Below are 13,438 nucleotides of genomic sequence, written 5' to 3' on the forward strand. Positions count from 1 at the left end.
AAAGGTGGTACTTTACATTGTAAATCATAGCATTAAGCGGTGTGATGCATCCATTCTGACACTGCTTCTTTTAAAGCTGCCAATGTTAGGCTGAGGACAAGTGTTGTCTCCTGGCTGAGGACAAGTGTTGTCTCCTGGCTGAGGCCAAGTGTTGTCTCCTGGCTGAGGACAAGTGTTGTCTCCTGGCTGAGGACAAGTGTTGTCTCCTGGCTGAGGCCAAGTGTTGTCTCCTGGCTGAGGCCAAGTGTTGTCTCCTGGCTGAGGCCAAGTGTTGTCTCCTGGCTGAGGCCAAGTGGTGTCTCCAGGCTGAGGCCAAGTGTTGTCTCCAGGCTGAGGCCAAGTGTTGTCTCCAGGCTGAGGACAAGTGTTGTCTCCTGGCTGAGGACAAGTGTTGTCTCCTGGCTGAGGACAAGTGTTGTCTCCTGGCTGAGGACAAGTGTTGTCTCCTGGCTGAGGACAAGTGTTGTCTCCAGGCTGAGGACAAGTGTTGTCTCCTGGCTGAGGCCAAGTGTTGTCTCCTGGCTGAGGACAAGTGTTGTCTCCTGGCTGAGGCCAAGTGTTGTCTCCTGGCTGAGGCCCTAACCAACCATTTTGTAAACAAACCTCAGGTTTGCCTGTTTGGGTTGGAGAATATAGCTCTGTTATTTTTTTCCCATTGTCTTCACGTCCACTTCTGTGTCTCTCTGAAATATCAGAATAATAACAAGTCTTCTTCAGTCAGTCCATTGTACTGAGACGTCTGTTTTTCCTCTCTCTCTCTCTCTACTTTCCTCTCTCTCTCTCTACTTTCCTCTCTCTCTCTCTCTCTACTTTCCTCTCTCTCTCTACTTTCCTCTCTCTCTCTCTCTCTCTACTTTCCTCTCTCTCTCTCTACTTTCCTCTCTCTCTCGCTCTACTTTCCTCTCTCTCTCTCTACTTTCCTCTCTCTCTCGCTCTACTTTCCTCTCTCTCTCGCGCTACTCCTCTCTCTCTCTCTCTCTCTCTACTTTCCTCTCTCTCTCTCTACTTTCCTCTCTCGCTCTACTTTCCTCTCTCTCTCGCGCTACTCCTCTCTCTCTCTCTCTCTCTCTACTTTCCTCTCTCTCTCTCTCTACTTTCCTCTCTCTCTCTCTCTCTACTTTCCTCTCTCTCTCTCTCTACTTTCCTCTCTCTCTCTCTCTCTACTTTCCTCTCTCTCTCGCTCTACTTTCCCCTCTCTCTCTCTCTCTACTTTCCCCTCTCTCTCTCTCTACTTTCCCCTCTCTCTCTCTCTCTACTTTCCCCTCTCTCTCTCTCTACTTTCCCCTCTCTCTCTCTCTCTACTTTCCTCTCTCTCTCTCTCTACTTTCCCCTCTCTCTCTCTCTACTTTCCTCTCTCTCTCGCTCTACTTTCCTCTCTCTCTCGCGCTACTCCCCTCTCTCTCTCTCTCTCTCTACTTTTCTCTCTCTCTCGCTCTACTTTCCTCTCTCTCGCGCTACTCCTCTCTCTCTCTATACTCCCCCCTCTCTCTTTTGCTCTCTCTTTCTGGATTAAACTAAACAAACTTTTCCTCTCTGCAGGACAATATGCCTCAGACGTCACCGCTGACAGGCATGCTGGTCTCCAGTGGTTACAACAAGAACCAGAGCCAGACCAAGGAAGAGGGACTGTATTACCATGACAACACCCTGGTGTCCGGCTCGCTTGAGGCCCTCATCCACCACCTTGTCCCCAGCATGGACTACTACCCTGACGTGAGCGTCTGTCTCTCTTGCTGTTTCCATCTCTCTCTCTCTCTCTCTCTCTCTCTCTACTTTTCTCTCTCTCTCTGTTTACCTCTCTTTTTGTTTCTGTCTTTCTTTCTTATTTAACTTTCCACAAGGGGAGAAAAAAAAAAAAAAAAAACATATTCCTCTGTTATTTACATCTCTCTTCCTTCCCATCTTTCTCTCCACAGAGAACATACATCTTCACCTTCCTGCTCTCCTCTCGTCTGTTCATCCACCCCTACGAGCTCATGTCCAAAGTCTGTCACCTGTGTATGGAACAGCAGAGACTGAGTGACCCTCAGGCAGACAAGGTAACTCTATACCTCCATTATACTCATTAAGGTTGTACTGTAGTATATTATACTAGAATGGTACACACTAATATTTCTCCGTTATACTAGAATGGTACACGATTTCTCCGTTATACTAGAATGGTACACAGTAATATTTCTCCGTTATACTAGAATGGTACACAGTAATATTTCTCCGTTATACTAGAATGGTACACAGTAATATTTCTCCGTTATACTAGAATGGTACACAGTAATATTTCTCCGTTATACTAGAATGGTACACAGTAATATTTCTCCGTTATACTAGAATGGTACACAGTAATATTTCTCCGTTATACTAGAATGGTACACAGTAATATTTCTCCGTTATACTAGAATGGTACACAGTAATATTTCTCCGTTATACTAGAATGGTACACAGTAATATTTCTCCGTTATACTAGAATGGTACACAGTAATATTTCTCCGTTATACTAGAATGGTACACAGTAATATTTCTCCGTTATACTAGAATGGTACACAGTAATATTTCTCCGTTATACTAGAATGGTACACAGTAATATTTCTCCGTTATACTAGAATGGTACACAGTAATATTTCTCCGTTATACTAGAATGGTACACAGTAATATTTCTCCGTTATACTAGAATGGTACACAGTAATATTTCTCCGTTATACTATATACTTCTTGAAGATAGACCTGCAACAATCACTTTTTTTTCTTTCAGATGAGGATCAGGAAGTTGACGCCCAAGATACTCCAGCTGCTTCAGGAGTGGACGGAGACGTTCTCCTACGACTTCAGAGACGAGAGGATGATGAGGGGCTTGAAGGAGCTGACCCAACGCCTGTCCTCAGGGGACGAGGTCAGTTACAGTCAAATTCATTCAATCTTTGTCACTGAAGGGAAATTCATTGTGCAGCCAGGAGTATATAAGACACATGAGTACATAAGATTCATAAATAACAAAGACACACTCACAAGTTAGTCTGTCTTATGATGCCACCTGACCTGTCTTGGCTGTAAAGGTAGCCCGTCATTCGATGCCACCTGACCTGTCTTGGCTGTAAAGGTAGTCCGTCATTCGATGCCACCTGACCTGTCTTGGATGTAAAGTTAGCCTGTCATCCGATGCCACCTGACCTGTCTTGGCTGTAAAGTTAGTCCGTCATCCGATGCCACCTGTCTTGGATGTAAAGTTAGCCTGTCATCCGATGCCACCTGACCTGTCTTGGCTGTAAAGTTGATAAGAAGAGAATGAGGGGGAAAAAAGAAAAATAACATCATCGTTTGGGAAAACAGTATATTTTTGTTTCCCTTGAATCAGCAGTTATTGGGTATATTTTAGAGGGCATGTGGAGCAAGGCAATTGCTGGGCTAGAGGTTTCAGGGGGTTGGTTAGTGGGGAAAGTTTGCTCGAGCCACAAAGCATATATATATATATTTTTTTAAATGTTGCCTGGCCAAATCAAAAGAAAATATCTATTGTTCAGCAGCTTGTCTGCTGCCCTGTTTCTCCTGAGGCTGCAGTTGAATTGTTTCACTACTGCTGACTTGAATGTCACTAGCTTAGCACTGGTTTGCTTTGGTCAGCATCCCAAATGGCCCCCTAAGGGCTCTGGTCAAAAGTGCTGCACTATATAGGGAATAGGGCTCTGGTCAAAAGTGCTGCACTATATAGGGAATAGGGTGCCATTGGGTCCCGGTCTATAGTAGTGAACTATGTAGGGAATAGGGTGTCATTTGGAACGTTACCCTTGGTTTGCTTCATAGGGCTGTTTTCCTGGTTTACTTTGAGGGATGACTTCCTATGAAATGCTTGTACTTCTCTCGTTATCCTCTCCTTCAATGGATGTTAAAATGGAACCCCAAAACTGCACATTTAGTGCCGCGGCTACTGCTGTTGCCATTGATAAAAAATAACTAATAACTTGATGATGAAGCTGTGTAAGAAGCAAAGAGCTGGTGATAACTTTAGCTGGTACTGCTAACCCAGATAAACGTGGCCCTGCTTCATTAACTTAGCTACGCCATCTCTTTTTGTCTCTTTTTCATGATGGACCTATAGCTCTGTGTTAAGATGGATGGTTTTTCACCATTGGGGATGGTACTGGAACATTGGAACATTGGGTACTGGAACATTGGAACATTGGGTACTGGAACATTGGAACATTGGGTACTGGAACATTGGAACATTAAGTACTGTAACATTGGAACATTGGGTACTGGAACATTGGGTACTGGAACATTGGAACATTGGGTACTGGAACATTGGAACATTGGGCACTGGAACATTGGGTACTGGAACATTGGAACATTGGGTATTGGAACATTGGGCACTGGAACATTGGGTACTGGAACATTGGAACATTGGGTACTGGAACATTGGAACATTGGGTACTGGAACATTGGGTACTGGAACATTGGAACATTGGGTACTGGAACATTGGAACATTGGGTACTTGCTATAGCCTTGCTGTACTGTAGCATGTAAACAGATAAACGTGGCCCAGATATTCCACATAGTTAGAATAAAATGACTGAAGAGTTTTAGGAGACATATAGCCGGGTTAGCTGACCGCGTTACAAACAATGCACGCGCTTCAAAGGGGCAGAAGTCCATGTGTTGTTGTGGTTGTGGACGACCAGATAGCTACCATGACGAGAAGTTGCCACGTGGTGAATTTTTATTTATTTCACCTTTATTTAACCAGGTAGGCAAATTGAGAACACGTTCTCATTTACAATTGCGACCTGGCCAAGATAAAGCAAAGCAGTTCGACACATACAACAACACAGAGTTACACATGGAGTAAAACAAACATACAGTCAATAATACAGTAGAAAAATAAGTCTATATACAATGTGAGCAAGTGAGGTGAGATAAGGGAGGTGAAGGCAAACAAAATATATATATAAATAAATAAAAATATAAAAAGGCCAAGGTGGCGAAGTAAATACAATATAGCAAGTAAAAAAAAACACTGGAATGGTTGGTTTGCAGTGGAAGAAAGTGTAAAGTAGAGATAGAAATAATGGGGTGCAAAGGAGCAAAATAAATAAATAAATACAGTAGGTAAAGAGGTAGTTGTTTGGGCTAAATTATAGGTGGGCTATGTACAGGTGCAGTAATCTATGAGCTGCTCTGACAGCTGGTGCTTAAAGCTAGTGAGGGAGATAAGTGTTTCCAGTTTCAGAGATTTTTGTAGTTCGTTCCAGTCATTGGCAGCAGAGAACTGGAAGGAGAGGCGGCCAAAGGAAGAATTGGTTTTGGGGGTGACCAGAGAGATATACCTGCTGGAGCGCGTGCTACAGGTAGGTGCTGCTATGGTGACCAGCGAGCTGAGATAAGGGGGTACTTTACCTAGCAGGGTCTTGTAGATGACCTGGAGCCAGTGGGTTTGGCGACGAGTATGAAGCGAGGGCCAGCCAACGAGAGTGTACAGGTCGCAGTGGTGGGTAGTATATGGGGCTTTGGTGACAAAACGGATGGCACTGTGATAGACTGCATCCAATTTATTGAGTAGGGTTTTGGAGGCTATTTTGTAAATGACATCACCGAAGTCGAGGATTGGTAGGATGGTCAGTTTTACAAGGGTATGTTTGGCAGCATGAGTGAAGGATGCTTTGTTGCGGAATAGGAAGCCAATTCTAGATTTAACTTTGGATTGGAGATGTTTGATGTGAGTCTGGAAGGAGAGTTTACAGTCTAACCAGACACCTAGGTATTTGTAGTTGTCCACATATTCTAAGTCAGAGCCGTCCAGAGTAGTGATGTTGGACAGGCGGGCAGGTGCAGGCAGCGATCGGTTGAAGAGCATGCATTTAGTTTTACTTGTATTTAAGAGCAATTGGAGGCCACGGAAGGAGAGTTGTATGGCATTGAAGCTTGCCTGGAGGGTTGTTAACACAGTGTCAAAAGAAGGGCCAGAAGTATACAGAATAGTGTCGTCTGCGTAGAGGTGGATCAGAGAATCACCAGCAGCAAGAGCGACATCATTGATGTATACAGAGAAGAGAGTCGGTCCAAGAATTGAACCCTGTGGCACCCCCATAGAGACTGCCAGAGGCCCGGACAACAGACCCTCCGATTTGACACACTGAACTCGATCAGAGAAGTAGTTGGTGAACCAGGCGAGGCAATCATTAGAGAAACCAAGGCTGTCGAGTCTGCCGATGAGGATGTGGTGATTGACAGAGTCAAAAGCCTTGGCCAGGTCAATGAATACGGCTGCACAGTATTGTTTCCTATCGATGGCGGTTAAGATATCGTTTATGACCTTGAGCGTGGCTGAGGTGCACCCATGACCAGCTCTGAAACCAGATTGCATAGCGGAGAAGGTATGGTGGGATTCGAAATGGTCGGTAATCTGTTTGTTGACTTGGCTTTCGAAGACCTTAGAAAGGCAGGGTAGGATAGATATAGGTCTGTAGCTGTTAGGGTCAAGAGTGTCCCCCCCTTTGAAGAGGGGGATAACCGCAGCTGCTTTCCAATCTTTGGGAATCTCAGACGACACGAAAGAGAGGTTGAAAAGGCTAGTAATAGGGGTGGCAACAATTTCAGCAGATAGTTTTAGAAAGAAAGGGTCCAGATTATCTAGCCCGGCTGATTTGTAAGGGTCCAGATTTTGCAGCTCTTTCAGAACATCAGCTGACTGTATTTGGGAGAAAGAGAAATGGGGAAGTCTTGGGCGAGTAGCAGAGGGGAGGGCAGTGCTGTTGACCGGGGTAGGGGTAGCCAGGTGGAAAGCATGGCCAGCCGTAGAAAAATGCTTATTGAAATTCTCAATTATAGTGGATTTGTCGGTGGTGACAGTGTTTCCTATCTTCAGTGCAGTTGGAAGCTGGGAGGAGGTGTTCTTATTCTCCATGGACTTTACAGTGTCCCAGAACTTTTTTGAATTTGTGTTGCAGGAAGCAAATTTCTGCTTGAAAAAGCTAGCCTTGGCTTTTCTAACTGCCTGTGTATATTGGTTTCTAGCTTCCCTGAAAAGTTGCATATCACGGGGGCTGTTCGATGCTAATGCAGAACGCCATAGGATGTTTTTCTGTTGGTTAAGGGCAGTCAGGTCTGGAGAGAACCAAGGGCTATATCTGTTCCTGGTTCTAAATTTCTTGAATGGGGCATGCTTATTCAAGATGGTGAGGAAGGCATTTTTAAAAAATATCCAGGCATCCTCTACTGACGGGATGAGATCAATATCCTTCCAGGATACCTCGGCCAGGTCGATTAGAAAGGCCTGCTCGCTGAAGTGTTTCAGGGAGCGTTTGACAGTGATGAGTGGAGGTCGTTTGACCGCTGACCCATTACGGATGCAGGCAATGAGGCAGTGATCGCTGAGATCTTGGTTGAAAACAGCAGAGGTGTATTTGGAGGGCAAGTTGGTTAGGATGATATCTATGAGGGTACCCGTGTTTACGGAATTGGGGTGGTACCTGGTAGGTTCATTGATAATTTGTGTGAGATTGAGGGCATCAAGCTTAGATTGTAGGATGGCTGGGGTGTTAAGCATGTTCCAATTTAGGTCGCCTAGCAACACGAGCTCTGAAGATAGATGGGGGGCAATCAGTTCACATATGGTGTCCAGAGCACAGCTGGGGGCAGAGGGTGGTCTATAGCAGGCGGCAATGGTGAGAGACTTGTTTTTAGAGAGGTGGATTTTTAAAAGTAGAAGTTCAAATTGTTTGGGAACAGACCTGGATAGTAAAACAGAACTCTGCAGGCTATCTTTGCAGTAGATTGCAACACAGCCCCCTTTGGCCGTTCTATCTTGTCTGAAAATATTGTAGTTGGGGATGAAAATGTCAGAATTTTTGGTGGTCTTTCTAAGCCAGGATTCAGACACGGCTAAAACATCCGGGTTGGCAGAGTGTGCTAAAGCAGTGAACAAAACAAACTTAGGGAGGAGGCTTCTAATGTTAACATGCATGAAACCAAGGCTATTACGGTTACAGAAGTCATCAAAAGAGAGCGCCTGGGGAATAGGAGTGGAGCTAGGTACTGCAGGGCCTGGATTCACCTCTACATCACCAGAGGAACAGAGGAGGAGTAGGATAAGGGTACGGCTAAAAGCTATGAGAATTGGTCGTCTAGAACGTCTAGAACAGAGAGTAAAAGGACGTTTCTGGGGGCGATAAAATAGCTTCAAGGAATAATGTACAGACAAAGGTATGGTAGGATGTGAATACAGTGGAGGTAAACCTAGGTATTGAGTGATGATGAGAGAGATATTGTCTCTAGAAACATCATTGAAACCAGGTGATGTCATCGCATATGTGGGTGGTGGAACTGAGAGGTTGGATAAGGTATAGTGAGCAGGGCTAGAGGCTCTACAGTGAAATAAGCCAATAAACACTAAACAGAACAGCAATGGACAAGGCATATTTACATTGAGAGGCATGCTTAATCGAGTGATCAATAAGGGTCCAGTGAGTAGAGGTTGGTTGGGGTCACGGCGATCCAGACAGCTGGCCGGGTAGATGGCTATCGGTAGCAAGATAGCATAGGATGGAGGTCTATTTTTAGACACCTCGTGCGTTTCCGTCTGTAGATTAGTGGGGTTCCGTGTGGTAGAGGGGATCAATCCAATTGGCAAAATAGATATAGTGACCCAAGAAAAAATTGTCCGATATACTTATTCAGATAGCAGCCGATAAGACAGCTAACGATTAGCGGGCCCCAGATGAGCGTTCAGGTAACGTCGCGACGGAGGTGCCAGTTGGATAACTCCCTCGGGCAGATAACGTCGGCAGTCAGTCGTGAAGGCCCGGTGGGGCTCCGTGCAAATGTCCAGAGCCTGCGGCTGAAATCCGGGGACACTGAGAAAAAAAAAAAAAAGGCCCGGTATGCTCCGGTCCGAGTCGCGTTGCACAAAAGTGCCGGTAGATTATCGAGCTAAAGGAATAGGTGATGACCACAAAACGTGGGCAGCTGAAACACCAACGCTAGCCAGCAAACCGGCTAACTTCTGGGCAGCTTCAGATTAGCTTCTAGCTAGCTTCCGGCTAGCTTCTGGTTAGCTTTCTGGCTAGCTTCTGATTAGCCCCTGGCTAGCTTCCACTGTGGATTTTCAGATTTGAGGTAAATAATACTTTTTTTTTGTAATTGGTGAGGCGGGTTGCAGGAAAGCTTTTGTAGTTGAGTTCTTGGATAATAAAATATATAAAAGATATGTGAAGAAAGGTGTAAATATATATATATATACAGGACACGACAATACGAGGACAAAATGACGTCTGAACTACTAAGCCATCTTGGAATAACCAGTAAGTGGCTCGTTTTTATCTCGTTCTTGATACCATGTCTGGGGTGTTTTGACTGATGTCTTGTCTATGCTAATATGGCTCAAATTTGCTAGCTAGCTAACCAACAACTGTATAGATGTATTTGAGTGACAACAAGTGCTCATTTTGCAAATGTATTTATGTTTGTTTATGTTTAAATGTAGTTTTGGATGTTGTCAACAATCTAAGCTTACCCCGTCTGTTTTGCCCCTTAATTGGGCATGTGTCGCTTTTGTTGCTAAACAACCAACCCGTCTATATTATGGGTGTTTTCAGACACTAGACACACAAACATCGTGATGGCAACAGGAGTGAGTGCATTCCTGCTCTAAGTGCAGTATGCACTTAAGTCCTCCTCTCTGTCTTTCTCTTTCTCTGTCTCTCTCTCTCTGTCTCTCTCTCTCTCTCTGTCTCTCTCTCTGTCTCTCTCTCTCTCTCGCTCTCGCTCTCGCTCTCGCTCTCTCTCTCTCTCTCTCTCTGTCGCTCTCTCTCTGTCTCTCTGTCGCTCTCTCTCTGTCTCTCTCTGTCGCTCTCTCTCTGTCTCTCTCTCGCTCTCTCTCTCTCTCTCTCTCTCTCTCACTCTCTCTCTCTCTCACTCTCTCTCTCTGTCTCTCTGTCTCTCTCTCTCTGTCTCTCTGTCTCTCTCTCTCTGTCGCTCTCTCTCTGTCTCTCTCTCTCTCTGTCGCTCTCTCTCTCTGTCGCTCTCTCTCTCTGTCGCTCTCTCTCTCTGTCGCTCTCTCTCTCTGTCGCTCTCTCTCTGTCTCTGTCTCTGTCTCTCTCTCTCTCTCTCTCTCTCTCTCTCTCTCTCTCTCTCTCTCTCTCTCTCTCTCTCTCTCTCTCTCTCCCCCTCTCTGAGCTAAGCTGTCTGATTCCATAACAAAGAGAACCTTCTGGCGCTGGTCAGGTGGTCCTCACCAGGAAGTGATGTCACAAAGCCAGGAAAAAGAAGGGTGAGGGGGGGGTGTGATTGGCGGCGTGACCGTCTGTTCCCTTCTCTGATACCAGAGTTGAGGGTGGCGGAGGCATAGAAGAAAGCTTAGCCCCTCCCCCTCCCGCTGTTCAACAGTACCATTTGTCACAAGTAGCTCCCGCTGCGTGGAAATGTCAGCCTGGTATCTCCAGGAATAGTTTCTAATTATAGCCAGGCAGAGCCCCCTTCTGTCCCTTAACCCCCATGTCTGTGGAGAACAGAAGACTCACCAGATGGCGGGATGCTTTGAAGTCCCCCCCCCCCCCCCCCCCCCCCACCCGACCTGAGACCGTCTCACTGGTGTCTTGCATTACCACTAGCCTGATCCCAGATCTGTTTGTGTTGTCTTGCCAATTCCTATCATCCTTGTCGTGACCAGAGCAAGAGAACACCAACAGATCTGGGATCAGGTTAGTCTTGCATTACCACTAGCCTGATCCCAGATCTGTTTGTGTTGTCTTGCCAATTCCTATCATCCTTGTCGTGACCAGAGCAAGAGAACACCAACAGATCTGGGATCAGGTTAGTCTTGCATTACCACTAGCCTGATCCCAGATCTGTTTGTGTTGTCTTGCCAATTCCTATCATCCTTGTCGTGACCAGAGCAAGAGAACACCAACAGATCTGGGATCAGGTTAGTCTTGCATTGTCCAACTGTACTCAGAAGCACCTGCTGCTCATCTGTAGTTCTTTACAAATGCTGTTTTGAATTAAAATATAAGTGTACCTGCACACTGAAGAAGGCTGTAAAGCCAGAAGGTCTGTGTATGCTATCCCTAATGCAGTGAAAACTCATTTTAAAAATTTAATAATGAAGTAAAAAATTTGAGTGCAACTAATTCCACCTTTTTGATGGATGGTAAAAGTCCCAAGGTATTGTGTACATATATAACAGTGTAGTCATCCAAGTGTTATCTAGATTACAGTTGTACTTAATGCCCCATTGCTGAGGTCAGAGTTCTACTAAATGTTATATTATTATTAGATTACTAGTGTACTACTAGGTTACCGTAGAGAGGAGGGGCACCGCTAGGTTACCGTAGAGAGGAGGGGCACCGCTAGGTTACCGTAGAGAGGAGCGGCACCGCTAGGTTACCGTAGAGAGGACGGCACCGCTAGTTACCGTAGAGAGAGCGGCACCGCTAGGTTACCGTAGAGAGGAGCGGCACCGCTAGGTTACCGTAGAGAGGAGCGGCACCGCTAGGTTACCGTAGAGAGGGGCACCGCTAGGTTACCGTAGAGAGGAGCGGCACCGCTAGGTTACCGTAGAGAGGAGCGGCACCGCTAGGTTACCGTAGAGAGGAGGGGCACCGCTAGGTTACCGTAGAGAGAGCGGCACCCGCTAGGTTACTCCGTAGAGAGGAGGGGCGCCGCTAGGTTACCGTAGAGAGGAGCGGCGCCGCTAGGTTACCGTAGAGAGGAGCGGCACCGCTAGGTTACCGTAGAGAGGAGCGGCGCCGCTAGGTTACCGTAGAGAGGAGCGGCACCGCTAGGTTACCGTAGAGAGGAGCGGCACCGCTAGGTTACCGTAGAGAGGAGCGGCACCGCTAGGTTACCGTGAGAGGAGCGGCACCGCTAGGTTTACCGTAGAGAGGAGCGGCACCGCTAGGTTACCGTAGAGAGGAGGGGCACCGCTAGGTTACCGTAGAGAGGAGCGGCACCGCTAGTTACCGTAGGAGGAGCGGCACCGCTAGGTTACCGTAGAGATGAGGGGCACCGCTAGGTTACCGTAGAGAGGAGGGGCACCGCTAGGTTACCGTAGAGAGGAGCGGCACCGCTAGGTTACCGTAGAGAGAGGGCACGCTAGGTTACCGTAGAGGGAGGGCACCGCTAGGTTACCGTAGAGAGGAGCGGCACCGCTAGGTTACCGTAGAGAGGAGCGGCACCGCTAGGTTACCGTAGAGAGAGCGGCACCGCTAGGTTTACCGTAGAGAGGAGCGGCACCGCTAGGTTACCGTAGAGAGGACGCACCGCTAGGTTACCGTAGAGAGGAGCACCGCTAGGTTACCGTAGAGAGGAGCGCACCGCTAGGTTACCGTAGAGAGGAGCGGCACCGCTAGGTTACCGTAGAGAGGAGGGGCACCGCTAGGTTACCGTAGAGAGGAGCGGCACCGCTAGGTTACCGTAGAGAGGAGCGGCACCGCTAGGTTACCGTAGAGAGGAGCGGCACCGCTAGGTTACCGTAGAGAGGAGCGGCACCGCTAGGTTACCGTAGAGAGGAGCGGCACCGCTAGGTTACCGTAGAGAGGAGGAGCACCGCTAGGTTACCGTAGAGAGGAGCACCGCTAGGTTACCGTAGAGAGAGCGGCACCGCTAGTTCCGTAGAGAGAGCACCGCTGGTTACCGTAGAGAGGAGCGGCACCGCTAGGTTACCGTAGAGAGGAGCGGCACCGCTAGGTTACCGTAGAGAGGAGGGCACCGCTAGGTTACCGTAGAGAGGAGGGGCACCGCTAGGTTACCGTAGAGAGGAACGGCACCGCTAGGTTACCGTAGAGAGGAGCGGCACCGCTAGGTTACCGTGAGAGGAGGGCCACCGCTAGGTTACCGTAGAGAGGAGGGCACCGCTAGGTTACCGTAGAGAGGAGCGGCACCGCTAGGTTACCGTAGAAGAGGGGCACCGCTAGTTACCGTAAGAGGAGCGGCACCGCTAGGTTACCGTAGAAGGAGCGGCACCGCTAGGTTACCGAGAGAGGAGCCACCGCTAGGTTACCGTAGAGAGGAGCGGCACCGCTAGGTTACCGTAGAGAGGAGCGGCACCGCTAGGTTACCGTAGAGAGGAGGAGCACCGCTAGGTTACCGTAGAGAGGAGCACCGCTAGGTTACCGTAGAGAGGAGCGCACGCTAGTTACCGAGAGAGAGCCCGCTAGTTACCGTAGAGAGGGCGGCACCGCTAGGTTACCGTAGAGAGGAGCGGCACCGCTAGTTCCGTAGAGAGGAGCGGCACCGCTAGGTTACCGTAGAGAGGAGCGGCACCGCTAGGTTACCGTAGAGAGGAGCGGCACCGCTAGGTTACCGTAGAGAGGAGCGGCACCGCTAGGTTACCCGTAGAAGGAGCGGCACCGCTAGGTTACCGTAGAGAGGAGCGGCACCGCTAGGTTACCGTAAGAGGAGCGGCACCGCTAGGTTACCGTAGAGAGGAGCGGCACCGCTAGGTTACCGTAG

General features: G+C 47.9%; 1 protein-coding gene across 1 annotated transcript in view; it reads left to right on the plus strand.

The window, feature by feature from the left end:
• The window catches only part of LOC120042055 (ras-GEF domain-containing family member 1B-like), a 70,574-nt gene that overhangs the window by 12,633 nt on the left and 44,503 nt on the right, over positions 1-13,438 (plus strand). Inside the window, exons 2-4 of the mRNA XM_038986947.1 lie at positions 1,540-1,713; positions 1,917-2,039; positions 2,750-2,887. Coding sequence (XP_038842875.1) covers positions 1,546-1,713; positions 1,917-2,039; positions 2,750-2,887 — 429 coding nt within the window. The 5' untranslated portion in view covers positions 1,540-1,545. The remainder of the gene's footprint in view (positions 1-1,539; positions 1,714-1,916; positions 2,040-2,749; positions 2,888-13,438) is intronic.

Source organism: Salvelinus namaycush, unplaced genomic scaffold, assembly GCF_016432855.1.
Source record: "Salvelinus namaycush isolate Seneca unplaced genomic scaffold, SaNama_1.0 Scaffold608, whole genome shotgun sequence".
Lineage (NCBI taxonomy): Eukaryota > Metazoa > Chordata > Actinopteri > Salmoniformes > Salmonidae > Salvelinus > Salvelinus namaycush.